Source organism: Neoarius graeffei, chromosome 9 (genome assembly GCF_027579695.1).
Source record: "Neoarius graeffei isolate fNeoGra1 chromosome 9, fNeoGra1.pri, whole genome shotgun sequence".
Classification (NCBI taxonomy): Eukaryota; Metazoa; Chordata; class Actinopteri; order Siluriformes; family Ariidae; genus Neoarius; species Neoarius graeffei.
Genome location: NC_083577.1, coordinates 17,318,032 through 17,338,689, shown reverse-complemented (window position 1 = coordinate 17,338,689; position 20,658 = coordinate 17,318,032). Strand labels below are relative to the sequence as shown.

Sequence of the window (20,658 nt, the reverse complement as noted above, 5' to 3'; positions counted from 1 at the left end):
GGCTAGAGATAATGAGATGAGATGAGATATATATATATATATATATATACACACACAGTATATACAGTGTGTGTGTGTATTTATTTATTTATTTTGACATATGTCAAGAGACTTAAAACAGAAATTGATCATGCAAACCATTACAATGAACACCAAAGACCAAAAAAAAACCCAGAGACCTTAAAAAGTCCTTAAAGTGGTTTGGATTGGTTTTACCTTCAAAATTATTCCAGTTGTTTCACTATGAATATTTTTTTTACCAACATTCTTTTTTATTGCTTTTATAACAAGACAACAGGAACAGGAAAATACAAAGAAATACAGTTACATGTCTTGAACGAACATACCCCCCCCCCCCCCACACACACACACACACACACACACCACCACCACCCCCATCACCCGCTCTCCAAATTATTCCAGTTCTTGGTTGGGAATCAGGTTAGTAAGTTTGTCCATTTCAGTTCACTGAATAGGGAAAAAGAAAAACGTAATTCTGCCATATCAGGTACCGCAGAGGACCACTGTTTACACGTCTCCAGGCTCTTCCATTACACGTGATAAATCTGTTCTCGATACATAGCAAATGAAGGGGTCCCAGATCTGGTGAAAATTATGTTGTTGATGTTTTATTGTATATGTAATTTTCTCTAAGGGGAGAGTTGTAGATAGTTCAGACAACCACTTGCCTACACTTGGATTTCTAGTGTTTTTCCATGAGAGGGCTATTAATCTCTTTGCCATTAACACACTTAAGTCTACAAACATTCGTTGATATTTTTTAATCTTCAAATTATCTGGATATAAACCTAATATAAACAACTGTGGGATTAAGGGTATTTGAATCTGCAAAATATTTTGAATACATTGTTTTATTTCTTTCCAGAATGTTTGTATTTCTATACGTTGCCAAATACAATGGCAAAATGTACCTTTTTCCTTCTCACATTTAATACAAATATCAGGTATAGCGCTATTATATCTGTTAAGTTTTTCTGGGGTGATATACATTTGCATCAACCAATTGTATTGCAGTAATTTCAGGCGGGTGTTAGTAGTTTTCGATTGTGGTTTAGAACATGCCTCTTCCCATTTTCCTATTGGTATGTCGTCCTGTAGATCCTCTCTCCATGCCTCCAGCCATCGTGCAGATATTTCTGTACTTCCGTCTATCAGGCATTTATACATTTTGGAAATGAAACCTCTCTCTAAACAATTTGTATTCATTAATTTTTCTATGTTAGACATTTCGGGGATACATAATGTTTGATTTTGATGTGTTCTGATGAAATTTCTCAACTGTAGGTATTTTTAAAAAAATGATTGCGGGGTATGTTAAATTTATCGACTATTTCTTCAAATGTCTTTAGCACATTTTGCGAGTTGTAAAGATCTCCTATTTTTCCCAGCCCCTTAGTGGCCCAAGAATTAAATCCCCCGTCTGTTTTACCTGGAGGGAGTTGTTTCCCCATATTGGGCTGAAGACAGAGAGAGGACATTTCTCTCAGATATTTTTTAACTTGATGCCACACTACAATCATATTTTTCATGATAGGATTTTTTGTATTATTTTTAAGGATTTTAGTGCTTGCTGAGTACAGATACAGGTAGTCGTCGACTTACGACCTATGCGACTTACGACCGATCGACTTTACGACCGTCTGGTTATGACTGGCAAGTGTTTCCCAGCTGAGCTAGCTGAGCGTACGACAGTTTCCGCCCCAGCTCCCAGCAGCGCCTCTCGCCGCGTACAACAGTTTCCGCCCCAGCTCCAGGCACATGCGCAGTCTCTCTCGCACTCCCTTGCGCACTCCGTCATACAGTTTCCACCCCAGCTCCAGGCACATGCTCAGTCTCTCTCACGCTCCCTTGCGCACTCCGTCATACAGTTTCCGCCCCAGCTCCAGGCACATGCGCAGTCTCTCTCGCACTCCCTCGCGCACTCCGTCATACAGTTTCCACCCCAGCTCCTGGTTTATGAAATGAGCAAATCCTCCCGTCAGCCCGAGCGCTGCAACAGCTGATGATGACGTAGACGACCCACAGCCAAGCACCAGTCATGCCAGCAGTCACTAAATTTTGTATTTTGCTATGTTTTACATTTGTATTTTGGTATGTTTCAAACTAAAATGTTTTCTATTTTTCACACCTGTATTTCGTATTTTTTGTTTTGCACATATTAAACTGTACGCAGTGTAGTATGCAGTGTTTGACTTAAACCAAATAATGAGCCAAGGTAATGAAATAAGAAAATGTTGATAAAACAAGACTTTAAGATGATTACAATATCATTACACATCACAATATACTTACGTTCATTTAACATAGGCCTAACATAGGCCGACTTACGACCAGATCGGTTTATGACTGGTCAGTCGTAAACAAACGCAGTCGTAAGTTGACGACTACCTGTATATTGGGAGGGGTAGACTTAGCTGGAGTTCCTCCATTTCTTTCCAGAGAGAGGCATCTCTCTCTGTATAGTAAAACAACAGTGTTCTTAATTGTGCTGCCCAATAGTACCAGAGTGGGCTGGGACATTTGAGTCCCCCTCTGTCATATGGTAAGTACAATAGTGACAGTCATGTCCAGGGACGTCTGTTATTCCACAAAAATCTAACAAACAATCTTTTAAGTTGAGTGAACAGGTTACTTGGAGGAGGAAGTGGAAGATTTTGAAACAAATACAGTAGTTTAGGCAGTATATTCATTTTAAGGACGTTTATTTTTCCTATTAGTGACATTGGTATGGGTGTCCACCTGTCCAGTAACTTTGAGATTTCTTGCATTAATGGTTCATAGTTACTAGCTACAATATATTTAAGTTGTGGGACAATTTGAATGCCTAGATATGTAAAGCAATCCACAATTTTAAACTGAGTGGCTATTTTAGGAGGACTTTTACAACCCTGATTCCAAAAAAGTTGGGACAAAATACAAATTGTGAATAAAAACAGAATGCAATAATTTACAAATCTCAAAAACTGACATTGTATTCACAATAGAACATAGACAACATATCAAATGTCGAAAGTGAGACATTTTGAAATTTCATGGCAAATATTGGCTCATTTGAAATTTCATGACAGCAACACATCTCAAAAAAGTTGGGACAGGGGCAATAAAAAGCTGGAAAAGTTAAAGGTACAAAAAAGGAACAGCTGGAGGACCAAATTGCAACTCATTAGGTCAACTGGCAATAGGTCATTAGCATGACTGAGTATAAAAAGAGCATCTTGGAGTGGCAGCGGCTCTCAGAAGTAAAGACAGGAAGAGGATCACCAATCCCCCTAATTCTGCGCCAACAAATAGTGGAGCAATATCAGAAAGGAGTTTGACAGTGTAAAATTGCAAAGAGTTTGAACATATCATCATCTACAATGCATAATATCATCAAAAGATTCAGAGAATCTGGAAGAATCTCTGTGCGTAAGGGTCAAGGCTGGAAAACCATACTGGGTGCCCATGATCTTCGGGGCCTTAGACGGCACTGCAACACATACAGGCATGCTTCTGTATTGGAAATCACAAAATGGGCTCAGGAATATTTCCAGAGAACATTATCTGTGAACACAATTAACCGTGCCATCCGCCATTGCCAGCTAAAACTCTATAGTTCAAAGAAGAAGCCATATCTAAACATGATCCAGAAGCACAGACGTCTTCTCTGGACCAAGGCTCATTTAAAATGGACTGTGGCAAAGTGGAAAACTGTTCTGTGGTCAGACGAATCAAAATTTGAAGTTCTTTATGGAAATCAGGGACGCCGTGTCATTCAGACTAAAGAGGAGAAGAACGACCTAAGTTGTTATCAGTGCTCAGTTCAGAAGCCTGCATCTCTGATGGTATAGGGTTGCATTAGTGCATGTGGCATGGGCAGCTTACACATCTGAAAAGACACCATCAATGCTGAAAGGTATATCCAGGTTCTAGAGCAACATATGCTCCCATCCAGACGATGTCTATTTCAGGGAAGACCTTGCATTTTCCAACATGACAATGCCAAACCACATACTGCATCTATTACAGCATCATGGCTGCATAGAAGAAGGGTCCGGGTACTGAACTGGTCAGCCTGCAGTCCAGATCTTTCACCCATAGAAAACATTTGGCGCATCATAAAATGGAAGATACGACAAAAAAGACCTAAGACAGTTGAGCAACTAGAATCCTACATTAGACAAGAATGGGTTAACATTCCTATCCCTAAATATGAGCAACTTGTCTCCTCAGTCCCCAGACATTTACAGACTGTTGTAAAGAGAAAAGGGGATGTCTCACAGTGGTAAACATGGCCGTGTCCCAACTTTTTTGAGATGTGTTGTTGTCATGAAATTTAAAATCACCTAATTTTTCTCTTTAAATGATACATTTTCTCAGTTTAAACATTTGATATGTCATCTATGTTCTATTCTGAATAAAATATGGAATTTTGAAACTTCCACATCATTGCATTCCGTTTTTATTTACAATTTGTACTTTGTCCCAACTTTTTTGGAATCGGGGTTGTACTTTCTAATTGATTTAAGAACATTATTGATGATTTTGATTTGTTTAATTTATATCCTGAGATTTTTCCAAATACATTAATGAGTTCTAGTAGTTCAGGAATTGATTTTTCCATCTTTATAAGAAATATTATTACGTCATCTGCAAACAGAGCCAGACAGTGTTCCCTCTGTCCAATTTATATGCCTGTTATGTTTTGGTGTGTTCTTACTGCTATTGCCAGTGGTTCTATAGCCATAATGAACAGTAGAGGGGATGGGGATCTCCTTGTCTCCATCCTCTTTGTATCTTAATGACCTTGGATATATTACGATTAGTCATTATTTCAGCATATGGTTCTGTATAAAGTAGTTTTATCCATTTATTAAAGTTTTCTCCAAAGCCAAAACGTGTGAGGATTTCAAATAAATAGAGCCATTCCACTCTCTCAAAAGCTTTTTCAGTGTCTATTGACAGTAATGCTGTATCTGCTGCTCCTTTTTCCTCGAATATTATATTTAGAATTCTCCTAACATTATGAAAGCCTTGCCTACCTTGTACAAAGCCATTTTGATTTTTGTCAATAATATCCAGAATTATTTTCTCAAGTCTCCTGGCTATTATTTTACTCAAAATTTTTAAATCCACATTTAAAAGACTGATTGGCCTAAAGTTTTCACATTTGTTATTCGGTTTGCCCGGTTTTGGCAGCAAAGTGATTAGTGCTCCCTATTAATATCTTTTAACATAAATATGCAGGTGATTATAGGAAATTGTGCGTGCTGATTGGTCTAGAGATCCAGACTATTTCTCCATAATCACCTCGAGTGACTCAGTAAAATGGCAGCCAAGCGCTTCATTACCGTAAGTGAGGAAGAATTACAAATAATGAAAGAAAATGCTGTTCCTAAAAGTACTAAAGATGCTGTGAACTTTGGACTAAAACTATTCAAAGGTAGGGTGGAATTGTGATTTATTTTGTCGATTTCAAAACAAAGTATTTTATGCGACTTGGTGTAGATAAGTGACACAAGCCTGCACCGCGCCGTTATTACATTTGCATGCCACTTTTGAAGTTTGAAAATAAAATATATGTGTGTGTGTGTGTGTGTGTGTGTGTGTGTGTGTGTGTGTGTGTGTGTGTGTCTTTAAATAATCACCTGTGCATTTATACAAAAACAATTATCCTCCTCAGGCTCAGTGAATATTGGTGAATAATAACCTCAACTTTGTCTTAGGCATTAATCACTGATATTCACTTCACCTTTGGCAAATAATTGTTAAATCATACACTTTTTAACATTTGTAAAATATGCCCGAGTAAACATCTTGTTTTTCAAAGGAAAGGTTTGCAGACTCAACTGCATCGAGATCATCGTTTTAGCTTAGGGTTTTTTTTTTTTTTTACAGTTTTAATAAACTACATTTAAAGGCAGTGGGGATATTTGTTTATTCTGACATAAATGATTCACATTTTAGAGTACAGCTGAAAGTGACTGCACTATTTGAGAAAATTAAGATTTTGGTTTATTTACAAATATGTGATGGAGACTAATGAAGATGAAAAAAGGTTTAGAGTGGGTTTGTTTGTTTGTTTTTTATTTTTTAATTTGTATTTATTTTTTGGTGCACAGGTCTCTTTCTGTTCATCTCTCAGGGCTGCAAAAGTGAATAAAAACAGTTTTGATATCTCACCTTCTGGCTTCCTGAAACGCCCGATCACGCAGGTAAGAGCTGTCCACCAACTGGCTGTTCACCAACCAGGTGAGCCCAGTGATGTCGGGTGACTGTTCACCTACAAACGCCTTACACTGAATTACCAAACTGGAGCCTGAACACAAGACACATCAAACACACTCAGACAAATGCACATCTAAATCTTTCTTCTCTTTTACAACCATTTTACACAAACTATTATGGTCAGATCAACAACTTAGAGCTGCTTTTGAGTCTTTTATCAAAACACAAAGCAACATTTATTACTTTTATTTTACATTCATACCACAGTGCTGTTGAATTGTCAATTCTGACTGGTCACAAGGTGTTCATTAATGTTCTAAACCTCTAAGTCTCAGGGCACCATCATGTCTGTGTCACTCACACACCCCTCGCCCCGCCCCCACACCTCTTCCTTCTGCTCCCCGGACATTTATTTAGCATTTGTCGAAGGAGTCGCCAGTGTCAGGGCTTTCTCTTGGTTAGAGGTAAAGCTATAGCTAAGTATTTTTTGCCATGGAAAAGTCTTCAGAAGGCTCAGAAAGAAAGTTCTGTGGTTTCTCACTAACATAAGAAGCTGCATGTAAAGTAAAAGAAGAAAACTGTTGAACAAATGACTTTACAGCTGCTGTAACATGCTGTGAGTTATAACAGGATCTAATTTGTTTTGTTGACAATCACTACATTAAATGTGGTAAATAAAAAAAAGCAAAATGTGTCATTATTTAAGAAAGAAAAACACTTGCTGTGGTGTAAGAGGAATAAATCATTGCAGGACATCAATAAAGTTTTATCTAATCTAATCTAATCAAATCAGGAGAAGAATGAAATTTATAATGTAACTCTTACTCCACTTCACATCAGGACAACACTGTCAATTGTTTTCCTATAACAGCATACCCCCGAGTGTTTTATTCCTTATTTAAAGGTTGCAAGAAAATGTTTTGAGAAATATTTGTATTAAAATGTATCTGAATATATTGTTCACACACCATTTCTTTTCAAAATCAAATTAATTAATTAATTAATCAATCATGGCTCTATCCTGGTCAGGACTGATGCCCCTCCCAGGAATCCAGAGTATCCTCAACTCCTTTCAGAAGGTTCTTTATTAAAATAAAAAAAAACTTTGTAATTCAATGTTTTTCTTTTTTTATTAATCAAATCATTTTGTTTCCTAAAGTAATGCTGGATGTCATTTTTCTTTACTTAGTTGTTCGGTTCTTGACATAATATGGATTGCTACAGTTGTGTAATTGGGCTATATAAATAAATAAAAATTGGGCTAAATAATACAAATATTTACTATTTTTCATCTCATCTCATCTCATTATCTCTAGCCGCTTTATCCTGTTCTACAGGGTCGCAGGCAAGCTGGAGCCTATCCCAGCTGACTATGGGCGAAAGGCGGGGTACACCCTGGGCAAGTCGCCAGGTCATCACAGGGCTGACACATAGACACAGACAACCATTCACACTCACATTCACACCTATGGTCAATTTAGAGTCACCAGTTAACCTAACCTGCATGTCTTTGGACTGTGGGGGAAACCGGAGCACCCGGAGGAAACCCACGCAGACACGGGGAGAACATGCAAACTCCACACAGAAAGGCCCTCGTCGGCCACGGGGCTCGAACCCAGACCTTCTTGCTGTGAGCTAACCACAACACCACCGTGCCGCCCCCTCATGAAGCTGGTTAAGATAATCCTCATAGTGTGTAAAGCGTCATCAAGGTAAACGGTGGACACTTTGAAGAATCTAAAATATGAAACTTGTTTGTTTGTTTGTTTGTTTTTACTTTTTTTTGTTTACCACATATATCCATACATGTTCTAAATGTTATTTCATAGTTTTGATGTCTTCAGTATTGTTCTACAATGTAGAAAATAGTCACAATACAGAAAAACCTATGAACAAATACGAGGTATGTCCAAACTTTTGACTGGTGCTGTATATTGCCCACAATACATACTCCTTCATTCAGGCACCAACACATGTACACTCCTATAACACTGTGTTAATTGTTTTTGCTGCTTGATGCCTGATGGTCAGTGTGGACTCACTATGTGATAGCACCATGGACAATCATTTATCGAAATACATGATAAAATGAAAGCAGTGCTGGGTCACAGTGGTCTTTATGGTTTGTGTAACGTGTACATCACAGTGTTTTATCTTCCACTTTATCCATCTCGTCATTAATTCAAGAGATGAAACTCACCAAGATGACTTTCAATCACAGAGCCGTTTACAGGAGTGGTTATGTAAGGAGGCGGCAGGCTGGGAGCTGCAAGGAAACATTCACATCATTACACAACATTGTGGCCTTTTATTCATCTTACAGAACAGAAAAATAGTTTGAATTGAAGCTTATATTGTAACCGAGAGGATCTAAAAGCTGTTATAAAAGTGAATTTGGTTGTATAATTTATTTAGAATGGTGCATCTCCATGTAGGGTACATTAAGCATAGTGTAATGTGTCAACATACTATATGCACTGAACACACACACACACACACACACACCATATTAGCTGTCTAACATCACTCACATGTCAGAGTAGCTTCTCGTGATTTGGTGGTGGGTTCTGTGTGGGACTCTGGTACGCTGGTGACTGGAGCTGAGGGAAAATGTGCAGAAATATTACAAACACACAAAAACTCAATGCACAGAGAAAACAATTACAACCACAATTATTCCTCACCATTAACATCACAAGATAACTGCTTAACTAAAATCACAGTCTTATACAACTATAAGGATCATACTTTATGAGTCTCCATGTCTCTGTTTTATTAGAAACTGTTTACTACTTTACAAATGATTAACTCACTATCATGTTAAGGGCTTGGACCCAGATCAGCATTTTGCTAACAAAAAAAAAAAAAGTTCAGTTGAATAGCCATCACTTCACACTGATTGGCCAAAGTTTGCTTTGCTTCTTTTCTAATAGCTTTCAAATATCACTTCCGCTACCAAGCTCTTAAAATATTAAAAACTTTTCACAAAGAAGGTTGGGAGCTCAAATTCCAACACTCCAAGCTGCCGCTGCTGGGCCTTGAGCCTCAGCTGCTCAGTTGGATAACGACATCTGCCAAATGCCCTAAACATAAATGGTCTAAGAACTTGGTTCACTATCAAAAACTTTTGTAAATATCATTAACTGTTAGAAATTTATATATATATAAAGAAACAAAGAAACAGCTATTAGCCCAGTGTTCCAACATCCATAATCGAAATCTGCTATCACAACTAGAGATTAATGAAATACAACAACGATGCTACGGCAAGGGGGAGCCAGGAAGACAGGTCAGCGGGGAGATGTCATCATCCCCACAACCAGAGATTGGGTACCAAGCCCCAACAGCTAACAGCCTCAACACAAGAGCTGCTGACCTGAGAAGGAAGATCGTGACCCAACTGGAAACCTGGAGCCCCCGACGAATACCGAAGCTGAGTTGCCAAGTACCTTCAGACGATCTACTAGTAGATGTGAATGCTGCTCTGAAGACAATCTCCACAAGAATCATCACTGAGACCAACAAGCTGATACACAGTACAGCAACAGTAATCATGGAGATGCTTGGACACAAGGTGGGCTCGGGACATAACAAACAGTATCCACCATGGAAGAGACGATTAGAGGCCAAGATAAAGGCAGCAAGGAGAGAAGTTAGCCAGCTAGCTGAACTACAGAAAGGGAACATGGTGAATAAAGGGGCGCCCAGGAAGTACAACTCACTCTCCATACCAGAGGCACTCGAAACTGCCAAACAGCGACTAACAGCTCTGGCCACCCGGTTGAGGAGATACACCAAGGAAGGAGAGGCCAGGAGAATAAACAAGCTGTTCTCCACTGAACCAGCCAAGGTGTACTCTCAATGGCAGGGGAACAACAACCAGTCAGACCCACCAAGAGCTGAGGTGGAAAAATACTGGAAAGACATATGGGAAAGAAAGGCATCACACAACACCAATGCCCAATGGTTAGTGGACCTAAGAGCTGACCACAGCAACCTCCCAGAACAAGAACCAGTAACCATCTCAATGGCAGACGTCCAAGAAAGAGTGTCAAAGATGAAGAGCTGGACAGCACCAGGCCCCGATATGATCCATACGTACTGGCTGAAGAAGCTAACTGCACTCCATGAATGCCTAGCAGCACAGATGAACCAGCTGCTGAGGGATGGAACCCACCCAGAATGGCTAACCCAAGGCAGGACAGTCCTAATCATGAAGGACCCCCAGAAGGGACCCATCCCATCCAACTACCGGCCAATTACCTGTCTCTGCACAACATGGAAGGCCCTGTCAGGCATCATTGCGGCAAAAATGAGTAAGCATGTGGCTCAATACATGAGCGAGGCACAGAAAGGAATTGGCAGTAACACCAGAGGAGCCAAGCACCAGCTACTGGCCGATAGAACAGTCGCCCGAGACTGTAAGAAGAGACAGACCAACCTGTGCACTGCCTGGATTGACTACAAGAAAGCCTACGACTCAATGCCACACACATGGATACTGGAATGTCTGGAACTGTATAAGATCAACAGGAACCTAAGGACCTTCATACAGAACTCAATGGAAATGTGGAAGACAACCCTAGAGGCCAACTCAAAACCCATTGCCCAAGTCAACATCAAGTGCGGCATATACCAAGGAGATGCGCTATCACCACTGCTGTTCTGCATAGGCCTGAACCCCCTCAGTCAGATCATCATGAAGAGCGGCTACGGGTACCGATTCCGTAGTGGGGCAACAATCAGCCACCTGCTCTACATGGATGACATCAAGCTGTATGCAAGGAATGAGCGAGAAATAGACTCGCTGATCCACACCACCCGGATCTACAGCGATGACATAGGGATGTCATTCGGATTGGACAAGTGTGGCCGGATGGTCTCAAAGAGAGGCAAGATGATCCGGACTGAAGGGATTGACCTACCAGAGGGCAACATAGGTGATATCCAAGACAGCTACAAGTACCTTGGCATCCCACAGGCTAATGGAAACCATGAAGAGGCCACAAGGAAGTCAACCACAGCCAAATACCTCCAGAGAGTAAGGCAGGTCCTGAAAAGTCAGCTGAATGGTAAAAACAAGGTCCGAGCCATCAACATGTACGCACTACCAGTCATCAGATACCCCGCTGGTATCATAAACTGGCCAAAGGAGGAGATAGAAGCCACAGATATCAAGACTAGAAAGCTCCTCACCATGCATGGAGGGTTCCACCCCAAGTCCAGCACCCTGAGACTATACACTAAGCGGAAAGAGGGAGGCCGAGGGCTAGTGAGCGTCAAGACCACGGTCCAGGATGAAACATCGAAAATCCGAGAATACATCAGAAAGATGGCCCCAAAGGATGAACTGCTAAGTGAATGTCTCAGGCAGCAGAACCCTGATGAGAGTGCGGAGGAGGAGGAACAGACAACCTGGAGAGACAAACCCCTACATGGCATGTACCACCGTCAGATAGAGGAAGTGGCTGATATCAAGAAATCCTACCAGTGGCTGGATAATGCAGGACTGACAGACAGCACAGAGGCACTAATCATGGCAGCACAAGAACAGGCCATAAGCACAAGAGCCATAGAGGCCAGGATCTACCAGAGTAGATCAGACCCAAGATGCAGACTGTGCAAAGAAGCCCCTGAAACAGTCCAGCACATAGTAGCAGGGTGTAAGATGCTAGCTGGATCAGCGTACATGGAGAGGCACAACCAAGTGGCTGGGATAGTATACAGGAACATCTGCAACCAGTATGGAATAGAAATACCCAAGTCCCAATGGGCCATACCACAGAAGGTGGCTGAGAACAACAGGGCCAAGATTCTGTGGGACTTCAGCTTCCAGACTGACAAACAGATCCTGGCTAACCAACCGGACATAGTGGTGGTGGACAAAGAGCAGAAGAGGGTGGTGGTGATAGATGTGGCGATCCCAGCTGACGCCAACATCAGGAAGAAGGAACATGAGAAACTTGAGAAGTATCAAGGGTTGAAAGAGCAGCTGGAACGGATGTGGAAGGTCAAGGGTTGTGTGGTCCCTGTGGTAGTGGGGGCACTTGGGGCAGTAACCCCCAAACTGGGAGAGTGGCTCCAGCAAATCCCAGGAACAACATCTGAAGCCTCAGTCCAGAAGAGCGCAGTCCTAGGAACATCGAAGATACTGCGCAGAACCCTCAAACTCCCAGGCCTCTGGTAGAGGACCCGAGCTTGAGGATGACATGGATACCACCCCCCCGCCGGGGGTGAGAAGGAGATTTATATATATATATATATATATATATATATATATATATATATATATATATATATATATATAAAATTTAAATTTATATAATTATTTATTTTATTTATTTTAATGAGTCTCGCATGACATGCCAGAAAGTTGCCTCTGTAACTCTGCTGACACTTTCCTTTTTCACCCAATGTGGCATCTAGGTTTCCTCTTTCTATATATATTCCATTCAGTTCATTCCACTCTCAGACACTATACACTACCAACTCACATTACACACAGCACTGATTGTTGTGTCTTAATAACCAACTCCCTTTGTGCATCATCAACCCTACTGCTTTTACTCAGTAACTCATTGTAACCTGAAGCACTGGGCAAAAGTCTTGCTTTGCTTTACATGCAAAGAAATGCTGTAAAGAAAAGATGCCTGCAAAAATTATGAAATTAAATGTTTACCTCTGCCAGCCTGGCTGGAGGAGGTTATGTTTTCATGTTCGTTTGTTTGCTTGTTTCCAATGTAACTCAAAAAGTAGTGAACAGATTTTGATGAGATTTGGAGGAAATGTGAACCATAGGCCAAGGAACAACTGCGTTAATTTTGATGTAATTCGGGATAGACCGGTATATGAGGATCGAGATATATGCAGATCCAGGATTTTTTTTTTGCCTTTTCCCAACGTAACTCAAAAAGTAGTGAACAGATTTTGATGAAATTTGGAGGAAAGGTGGGGCATGGGCCAAGGAAAAATTTGATTAGATTTTAATGCAAATCTCGAGATATTTATTTATTTATTTATTGTAGATATTCTAATATGTGGCTTGGCGGTTGCATGTACTTGATTGAGTATCCTTCTAGTTCTAAATAGTTTTTTTTTCTTTGAATGGTTGGAAATGTGAAAAGTTTTTATCCTGACCCATGAATGCAGAAGTCATAATCATCAAAAACAAAATTAATTAGCATTTTATATATATATATATATATATATATATATATATATATATATATATATATATATATATACACACACACACACACACACACTCGTACATTTATGCAGAAATATAGAAAATTATAAAGGGTTCACAAACTTTCAACTACCACTGTGTGTGTGTGTGTGTATATATATATATATATATATATATATATATATATATATATATATATATATATATAGTGTGTGTGTGTGTGTGTGTGTGTGTGTGTGTGTGATGAATGATGAAAAGTGCATTCATTTCTATTTGATTATAAACAGTTCTTGACTCCTGTTGTGTTGTGAGCACTACAGTGCTAACCCAGTCTTATCCATTACATTGCTATGGTGAGGATGAGTGTAACAGTTGTGTACATGACTAAGTAATGTTGGAGGTTGTTGTCTTACATAATACTTGTAGTTTCCAGGTCCTGCTAACGTTGTATTGTGCATTGTCAAAAATCACCATCAGCCAGCAGGTGTACAGGCCCTCGTCCTCTGTGGAAACGTTTCTGATGATAAGACTGTCTCCTGGCAAAATTTCATAATGAGACCCATTTATTAACGGGACACCATCATGAAAACCCTGGACATAACACAATAACCAGTGTGTTACTGAGCACTGACATACTTTTAGGAAGTTTCAGGATTGTGGTTCAACCCTAGTCTAGACAATCAATCTGTCCATCTTCAACAGGCCTTCATTCTTCTCCTCCTGTCATATGAGACAAAAAAACGTACCTTGAACCAGCATGGACTTTCCAGCCTGTTGAAATGATTTATGTGCGGACATCCAATGGACAGGTCCTCAGCTGGCTTTGTAGAAACAGGATGTGACATCATCTCCATGTCTTCTCTTCCTTTCTCATAGATGGTCACAGTGAAGCTACCAGTAAGGCAGAATGTGTCGCTGCTAAATGGACAACAGAAACATACATGAGAAAAAGAAGCTACGACATTATTAACAATTATTGATGTATAGAAGCTTATACATCTCTCTCTCTCTCTCTCTCTCTCTCTCTCTCTCTCTCACACACACAAGCACACACACACACATGAGTATGTCTCAATGTTTTATGAAGAATCACAATAGGTCTGGATTCATTAAAGAAAATAATACAGTGCTGTTTAATTCTCAATTCTGATTGGTCAGGAGGTGCTGATTAATTTTCTCTAAAAGAGGAAACTGTCTCTGCAGTTTAGCTGGCAAATCACAATTTTATCTTAATACACTTCTAATATGTCATTGTTTCTCTAGTAACAAGTAGGACTGTAGTACTTGAGGCTGGTCTCAAGATCACTTTTTGAAACTCTCGGAACTGACCAAATTTTTACTCCATCTTGTTTTGGTTTCAGACATAGAGGACTTTGGACTTTTTTTCAAAACCAGTCAAGACCACAACTCAGGGAATTTCACTAAATTGCCTGTGCATTGTCTGATTTATTTGCTAACATTGTTACTCTGATTGGATGTAAAACTTCCTGCTTCAAATGCAACCAATAATGTGACTCATTGCTAATTTCAAATGTTCATTACTGTTAATGACTGTCACCCCTCCCCCCTTCATACACACTGGTCTGGTCCTAGTCTTGATTCGGTCTTGCCCTGCCTTGGTCTTGACTTGATGTCAACCCCTCAAAGGCTTGGTCTTGATACACTTTGTTCTTGGTCATGACTTGGTCTTGGTTTAGGTGGTCTTGACTACAACACTAGTTAACAAGGCACTTACATGGACTTGTATACATGGACGCTCCACATAATTTAAATGCAGAAATGAACTGATTTTAAAAAATCTTGCTATTTAACAAAGAAAATGTCTTTGTTAATGTAGTTGATAGTCTTCTCTAAGGAGATGTTTGTTTAACATTAAAGGAAGGAGTCTCCAGTGTCAGCACTTTGAAAGTCAGTAAATATTTCACCATGGGGAAAGTCTTCAGAACAGAGAAGGTGGGCGTTCCTGTTTTATCATATCAATCATAATTAGAAGCAACTTGTCTTATGAAAAAGTTCCACAACACACACACACACACACACACACACACACACACACACACATATATATACACACACACTACCGTTCAAAAGTTTGGGGTCACTTTGAAATTTCCTTATTTTTGAAAGAAAAGCACTGTTCTTTTCAATGAAGATCACTTTAAACTAATCAGAAATACACTCTATACATTGCTAATGTGGTAAATGACTATTCTAGCTGCAAATGTCTGGTTTTTGGCGCAATATCTACATAGGTGTATAGAGGCCCATTTCCAGCAGCTATCACTCCAGTGTTCTAATGGTACAATGTGTTTGCTCATTGCCTCAGAAGGCTAATGGATGATTAGAAAACCCTTGTACAATCATGTTAGCACAGCTGAAAACAGTTTAGCTCTTTAGAGAAGCTATAAAACTGACCTTCCTTTGAGCAGATTGAGTTTCTGGAGCATCACATTTGTGGGGTCGATTAAATGCTCAAAATGGCCAGAAAAATGTCTTGACTATATTTTCTATTCATTTTACAACTTATGGTGGTAAATAAAAGTGTGACTTTTCATGGAAAGCACAAAATTGTCTGGGTGACCCCAAACTTGTAGTATATATATATATATATATATATATATATATATATATATATATATATATATATATATATATATATATATATATATATAAAACCTTTTTTTCTGTGGCATAAGAGGAATAAAACATTTTGAGATGAAAATAATCACAGTGATTATTTTCTTATAACACATGAAGTGTCATTCCTTAAATAACTTTGTCCATTTCAAACTACATCATAATAAATCACTTGCACAATCCTGCCTTCAGACTTTTGGCCATGCCCCCTTACTGAGTCTAACGCTGGTACTGAGTAACACTAAACTATGTGCTGGGCATGAAAGTGATTCTGCTTCCAGATGGAGCTATAACTGTTGTTGTCTGTTGTGTCTGTGTGTATAAACAGCATTGCATCACACAGTGTCAGGAAACACGAAAGTCTGAGATACTGAACAACTCGATTTCCTTCCTCAGTACATAGCTTGTCATCACTCCATCAGAGCATGAAGTAACACCAAAAGTGTCAAAAGTTTTGAGAAATTGTACATAGAACTAATCTGGATGAAAAGAACATTTGTGTGAAACAAAAACAGATACAAAACACTTCCGGTAATAAACATGTCTCAGAAAAACTAACCACGTTATTTAGGGATTATTTATTAGCTATTTGTTTTGTGTTCTCTTTAGTTCTGCTTTCAGAGGTTTTTTTTCTTTTAATCAGTGAAGAATTATTGCTTTTGTTAAAAAAAACAATAATGTGATGAATCAGTATCAGATTCAGCTAAATGATGGTTCTTGGACTTGGGCATATTCATATAAAAACATGAGTAAAGATTAAAATATCAGTCTTTCAGGTGTTTTTTCCTGAGCCTACCTGAGCACATAGGTGTACGTTCCTGAGTCTGAGGGCAAACAAGGGAGGAGCCAGAGGACCCAACCCTTCTGTATCACCCTGTGACCCTGGTTTCTGAGGTCACAATGCTTGCTGTGGAACACCTGGAACGTGGTGCTATTGTCTACAGGCAGTTTCATGTACCAAATGTAAGCTTCCAGAAATGGGAACGTGATGGCCATAGCTTCTCCCTGAGCGTGGAAATCCTCAATCTCTTCACCAATCACTTCACAACCGGCTAGAAAAACACAAGTGTCTATAAGTTTTGGGATAAAGATATGGACATAAAGGTACATGACTATCATCGTTCTAATCAAATCTGAGTTAGGTGCTAGTGGTGTACTGCAATACCATTATCTGCATCTATTTAGTACTCTAAATAGTTGTAGTTGTAGATTGTGATTTAAAACAGAAGTGGGCATTTCTGGAAAGCTTTCTACTTAATGTGACTGAGTAAGCTAGGAAATTGGTCTTCAAAAACAAAGTATTTTCTAAAATCAAGTAACTGTTTATAGTTGAGATAATATGAAATGTTAATATTATAGCAAAGTTACTGAACAATATTTTCAGATTTACTTTACAGTTTTTGGTTTGTTAAATTCCAAAAAGTGTAGACTTTACTTGACTTTTCCCACACCATCAGAATTTACAACAAAGTTGACCATAGTACTGCTGCCAGTCAAACTGGGGTCCTTTAAGCAGCATTTTATTGTAATCATGTGAAGATTTGTTGTTTTACTAATGATGGAGAATGCTGATTTAAGAATGACGTACAAAAAGTTAATATTTGACAGATTCTTAAAAAAATCATGTGCTTCCTTTGTAAATTAATGCTGTCCTGGTCATCCCTTTAGAGCATATTAAGCACGAAAGTATGAAACAATTCTAGCAATGTTTCTGGAAAAAAGAAAGAAAGAAAGAAAGAAAGAAAGAAAGAAAGAAAGAAAGAAAGAAAGAAAGACAAAAAATACTGCACCTACAATTATGTATTTGTTTAAAATGCATGATCTCTGTCCAGTCTTTATTACCTCCACCAACTATGTTGGAGGAGGTTATGTTTTTGCCTCCGCTTGTTTGTTTGTTTGTTTGTTTGTTCCCAACATAACTCAAAAAGTAGTAAACAGATTTTGATGAAATTTGGAGGAAAGGTGGGCCATGGACCAGAGAACAATCGAGTCAGTTTTGAAGTAAACCTGAATATGCGGCTTGGTGGAGTTATGCACTCTAACGAGGACCCTTCTAGTCTTATTGTCTGTCCCTATTATGTGTTAACATTGTTTACTGGCATAGCTGACATCATACAGCAATCTATATCCAGGTGCCATGTGTCAGGATCGTCTTTACAAAAAAAAAGAACAGCCTGTTGTTTGATGAACTAAAAATACTATAAGATAAACTCTAAAATATACTCTATCGGTTTCTCTAACAGATGCCTCAATCCCTGCGTAAAAGTGTGCATCAGTGAATGAGAAGGTTTGTTTGAGAGCTGATTCACAGATGTGAACTTTTTTTTAAATGCAGGCAACACCATTACTCATTCATTTCTCACTTTAACTGTTTAAATGCTTCAAAAGACACCACATTTTGTATATTTTTATATTTTGAGCTGTTTGTGTGGATAACGAGTCATGTGTTTGACTCTCAGCTGTGCGTATTAATGGAGATGATCAGTTATCAGGATAAATGGAAATACACTCAACCAGCTACTTTATTAGGAACACCCATCCACCTGCTGTTTTATGCAGTTCTCTAATCAGGCCAGTCCCTTAACTGCAGTACAATACATAAACTCATGCAGATACAAATCAAGAGCTTCAGTTAATATTCACTTCAAACATTAGAATGGGGAAAATTTGTGATCTCAAAGTGTGACTTTAACTGTGGCATGGGTGTTGGTGCCAGATGGACTGGTTTGAGTATTTCAAAAATTGCTGATCTCCTGGGGTTTTCACACACAACAGTCTCTAGAGTTTACACAGAATGGTGCAAAAAACATTGAGCGAGCAACAGTTCTGTTGGTGGAAACAAATGCCTTGTTGATAAGAGAGGTCAGAGGAAAATGGCCAGATTGGTTCGAGCTGCCAGGAAGGATATAGCAACTCATATAATCACTCTTTACAACTGTGGTGAGTAGAAAAGCATCTCAGCATGCAAGAGCAGAAGACCACATTGGGTTCCACTCCTGCAGCCAAGAACAGGGATCTTAGACTCAATAAGTTCCTATTAAAGTGGCTGGTGAGTGCAAGGTTTCATTGTTGGTGTTTTTTTTTTTTTTAATGCATCACAGACAGACACAGCAACACATTATTAATAATGCAGAGAACAATAATCACTGGTCATAATAAAGGAAGTGTTGTCTGGTTTAGAAAAATTTTGGCAGACTTATATGAGCTGAGCCACGTGATCAATTTGAATGGCCTCATTTGCTGAAACAAGTCATAATTCTCTTCAGGAGCATGCAGGACTGTCTGTTTTATCCCATCTGTTCCCACAAAGTTTGACCAATCCCATCTACTACTTCAGTTATTTTTGCTTGGACCTGCTGGCCATGTTTTCTAACTAAACAGTTAATAATAAGTTATCACTTGGATAAAGCAATTACTGAAAATGAATGAACAAATAACTAAAGCTTAATTTATATAAGATACAGTAAATTTACATTCTTATGAGTCACTCATATGTAGTTATTGCAGGCTTAAAGATGGTCAATCTATTAAAATTGAAAAAGAGTAGTCACAGTTTCAGTTCTCTTAAAATGTTCTTCACACCATGACAGCTGATCATCTGTAACGCTCCTACAGCCTGGAAGTCACGCATTATATAAAGACACTGATTTTATATGTCCTGCCTCATCACTGGGAGTTGAAACAAATCCTTTCTATACATCATGCTTTGATCAGTAATTCATATTTACTAGTGCTGTATGGTGTTTTTGTTTATTTGTTTGTTTGTTTGTTTGTTTTGCATTGAAAAGGATATTAGTGATAATAATTCAATTATATTGAATGAACTGGATTAATAGAAATGCTAACTTTGATGGTTAATCTTTATACAGTACCAGGCAAAAGTTTGGGCATGCCTTCTAATTCAATGTTTTGTTTTGTTTTCATTCATTAAAAGTTGCTTCATGTCTTAAAGTAATGATGGACATCATTTCTCTTTACTGAGTTGAGCAGTTTCTGACATAATATGGATTACTATAATTGTGGTGTGGAATAGGGGTATTTACTGTATTTTTATTATTTACTATTTGATCTCAAACACATTAAGATGGCAAGAAATTGCACTAATGAACTTTTGACGAGGCACAGCTGTTAATTGAAAACCATTCCAGGTGACTACCTCATATAGCCGGTTAAGATAATGCAAGTAGTGTGCATAGTGTTATCAAGGTAAACGCTGGCTACTTTGAAGAATCTAAAATAGTAAACTTATTTTGTAAACACTTTTTGTTTACAACATAATTCCATATCTGTTATTTCATAGTTTTGATGTCTTCAGTATTGTTCTAAAATGTAGAAAATAGTCACAATACAGAAAAACCTATAACTGAGTAGAGTAGGGGTGTACAAACTTTTGGCCTTAATGAGTCGATTATTCACTAATGTCAGTGAACTACTTCAGCATTATTTGAAATTTCTGTAAATGCTTCTGTTTGTACTACACAACATTTTTCTCTATAATATTGCACTTAAATCTGATTATTCTGAGTTACAGGACATACAAATAAAACTGACAAGATTAGCAAATAAATGATGGCGATCTTGATTAAACTACACACAAACATGTC

General features: G+C 38.7%; 1 protein-coding gene across 1 annotated transcript in view; it reads right to left on the bottom strand.

The window, feature by feature from the left end:
- The window catches only part of LOC132892104 (interleukin-1 receptor type 2-like), a 62,185-nt gene that overhangs the window by 11,592 nt on the left and 29,935 nt on the right, over positions 1 to 20,658 (bottom strand). Inside the window, exons 3-8 of the mRNA XM_060930505.1 lie at positions 16,851 to 17,106; positions 14,164 to 14,335; positions 13,831 to 14,008; positions 8,760 to 8,828; positions 8,429 to 8,494; positions 6,184 to 6,319 (exon numbers count right to left, since the gene is read on the bottom strand). Of these exons, the coding sequence (XP_060786488.1) occupies positions 6,184 to 6,319; positions 8,429 to 8,494; positions 8,760 to 8,828; positions 13,831 to 14,008; positions 14,164 to 14,335; positions 16,851 to 17,106 (877 nt within the window). The remainder of the gene's footprint in view (positions 1 to 6,183; positions 6,320 to 8,428; positions 8,495 to 8,759; positions 8,829 to 13,830; positions 14,009 to 14,163; positions 14,336 to 16,850; positions 17,107 to 20,658) is intronic.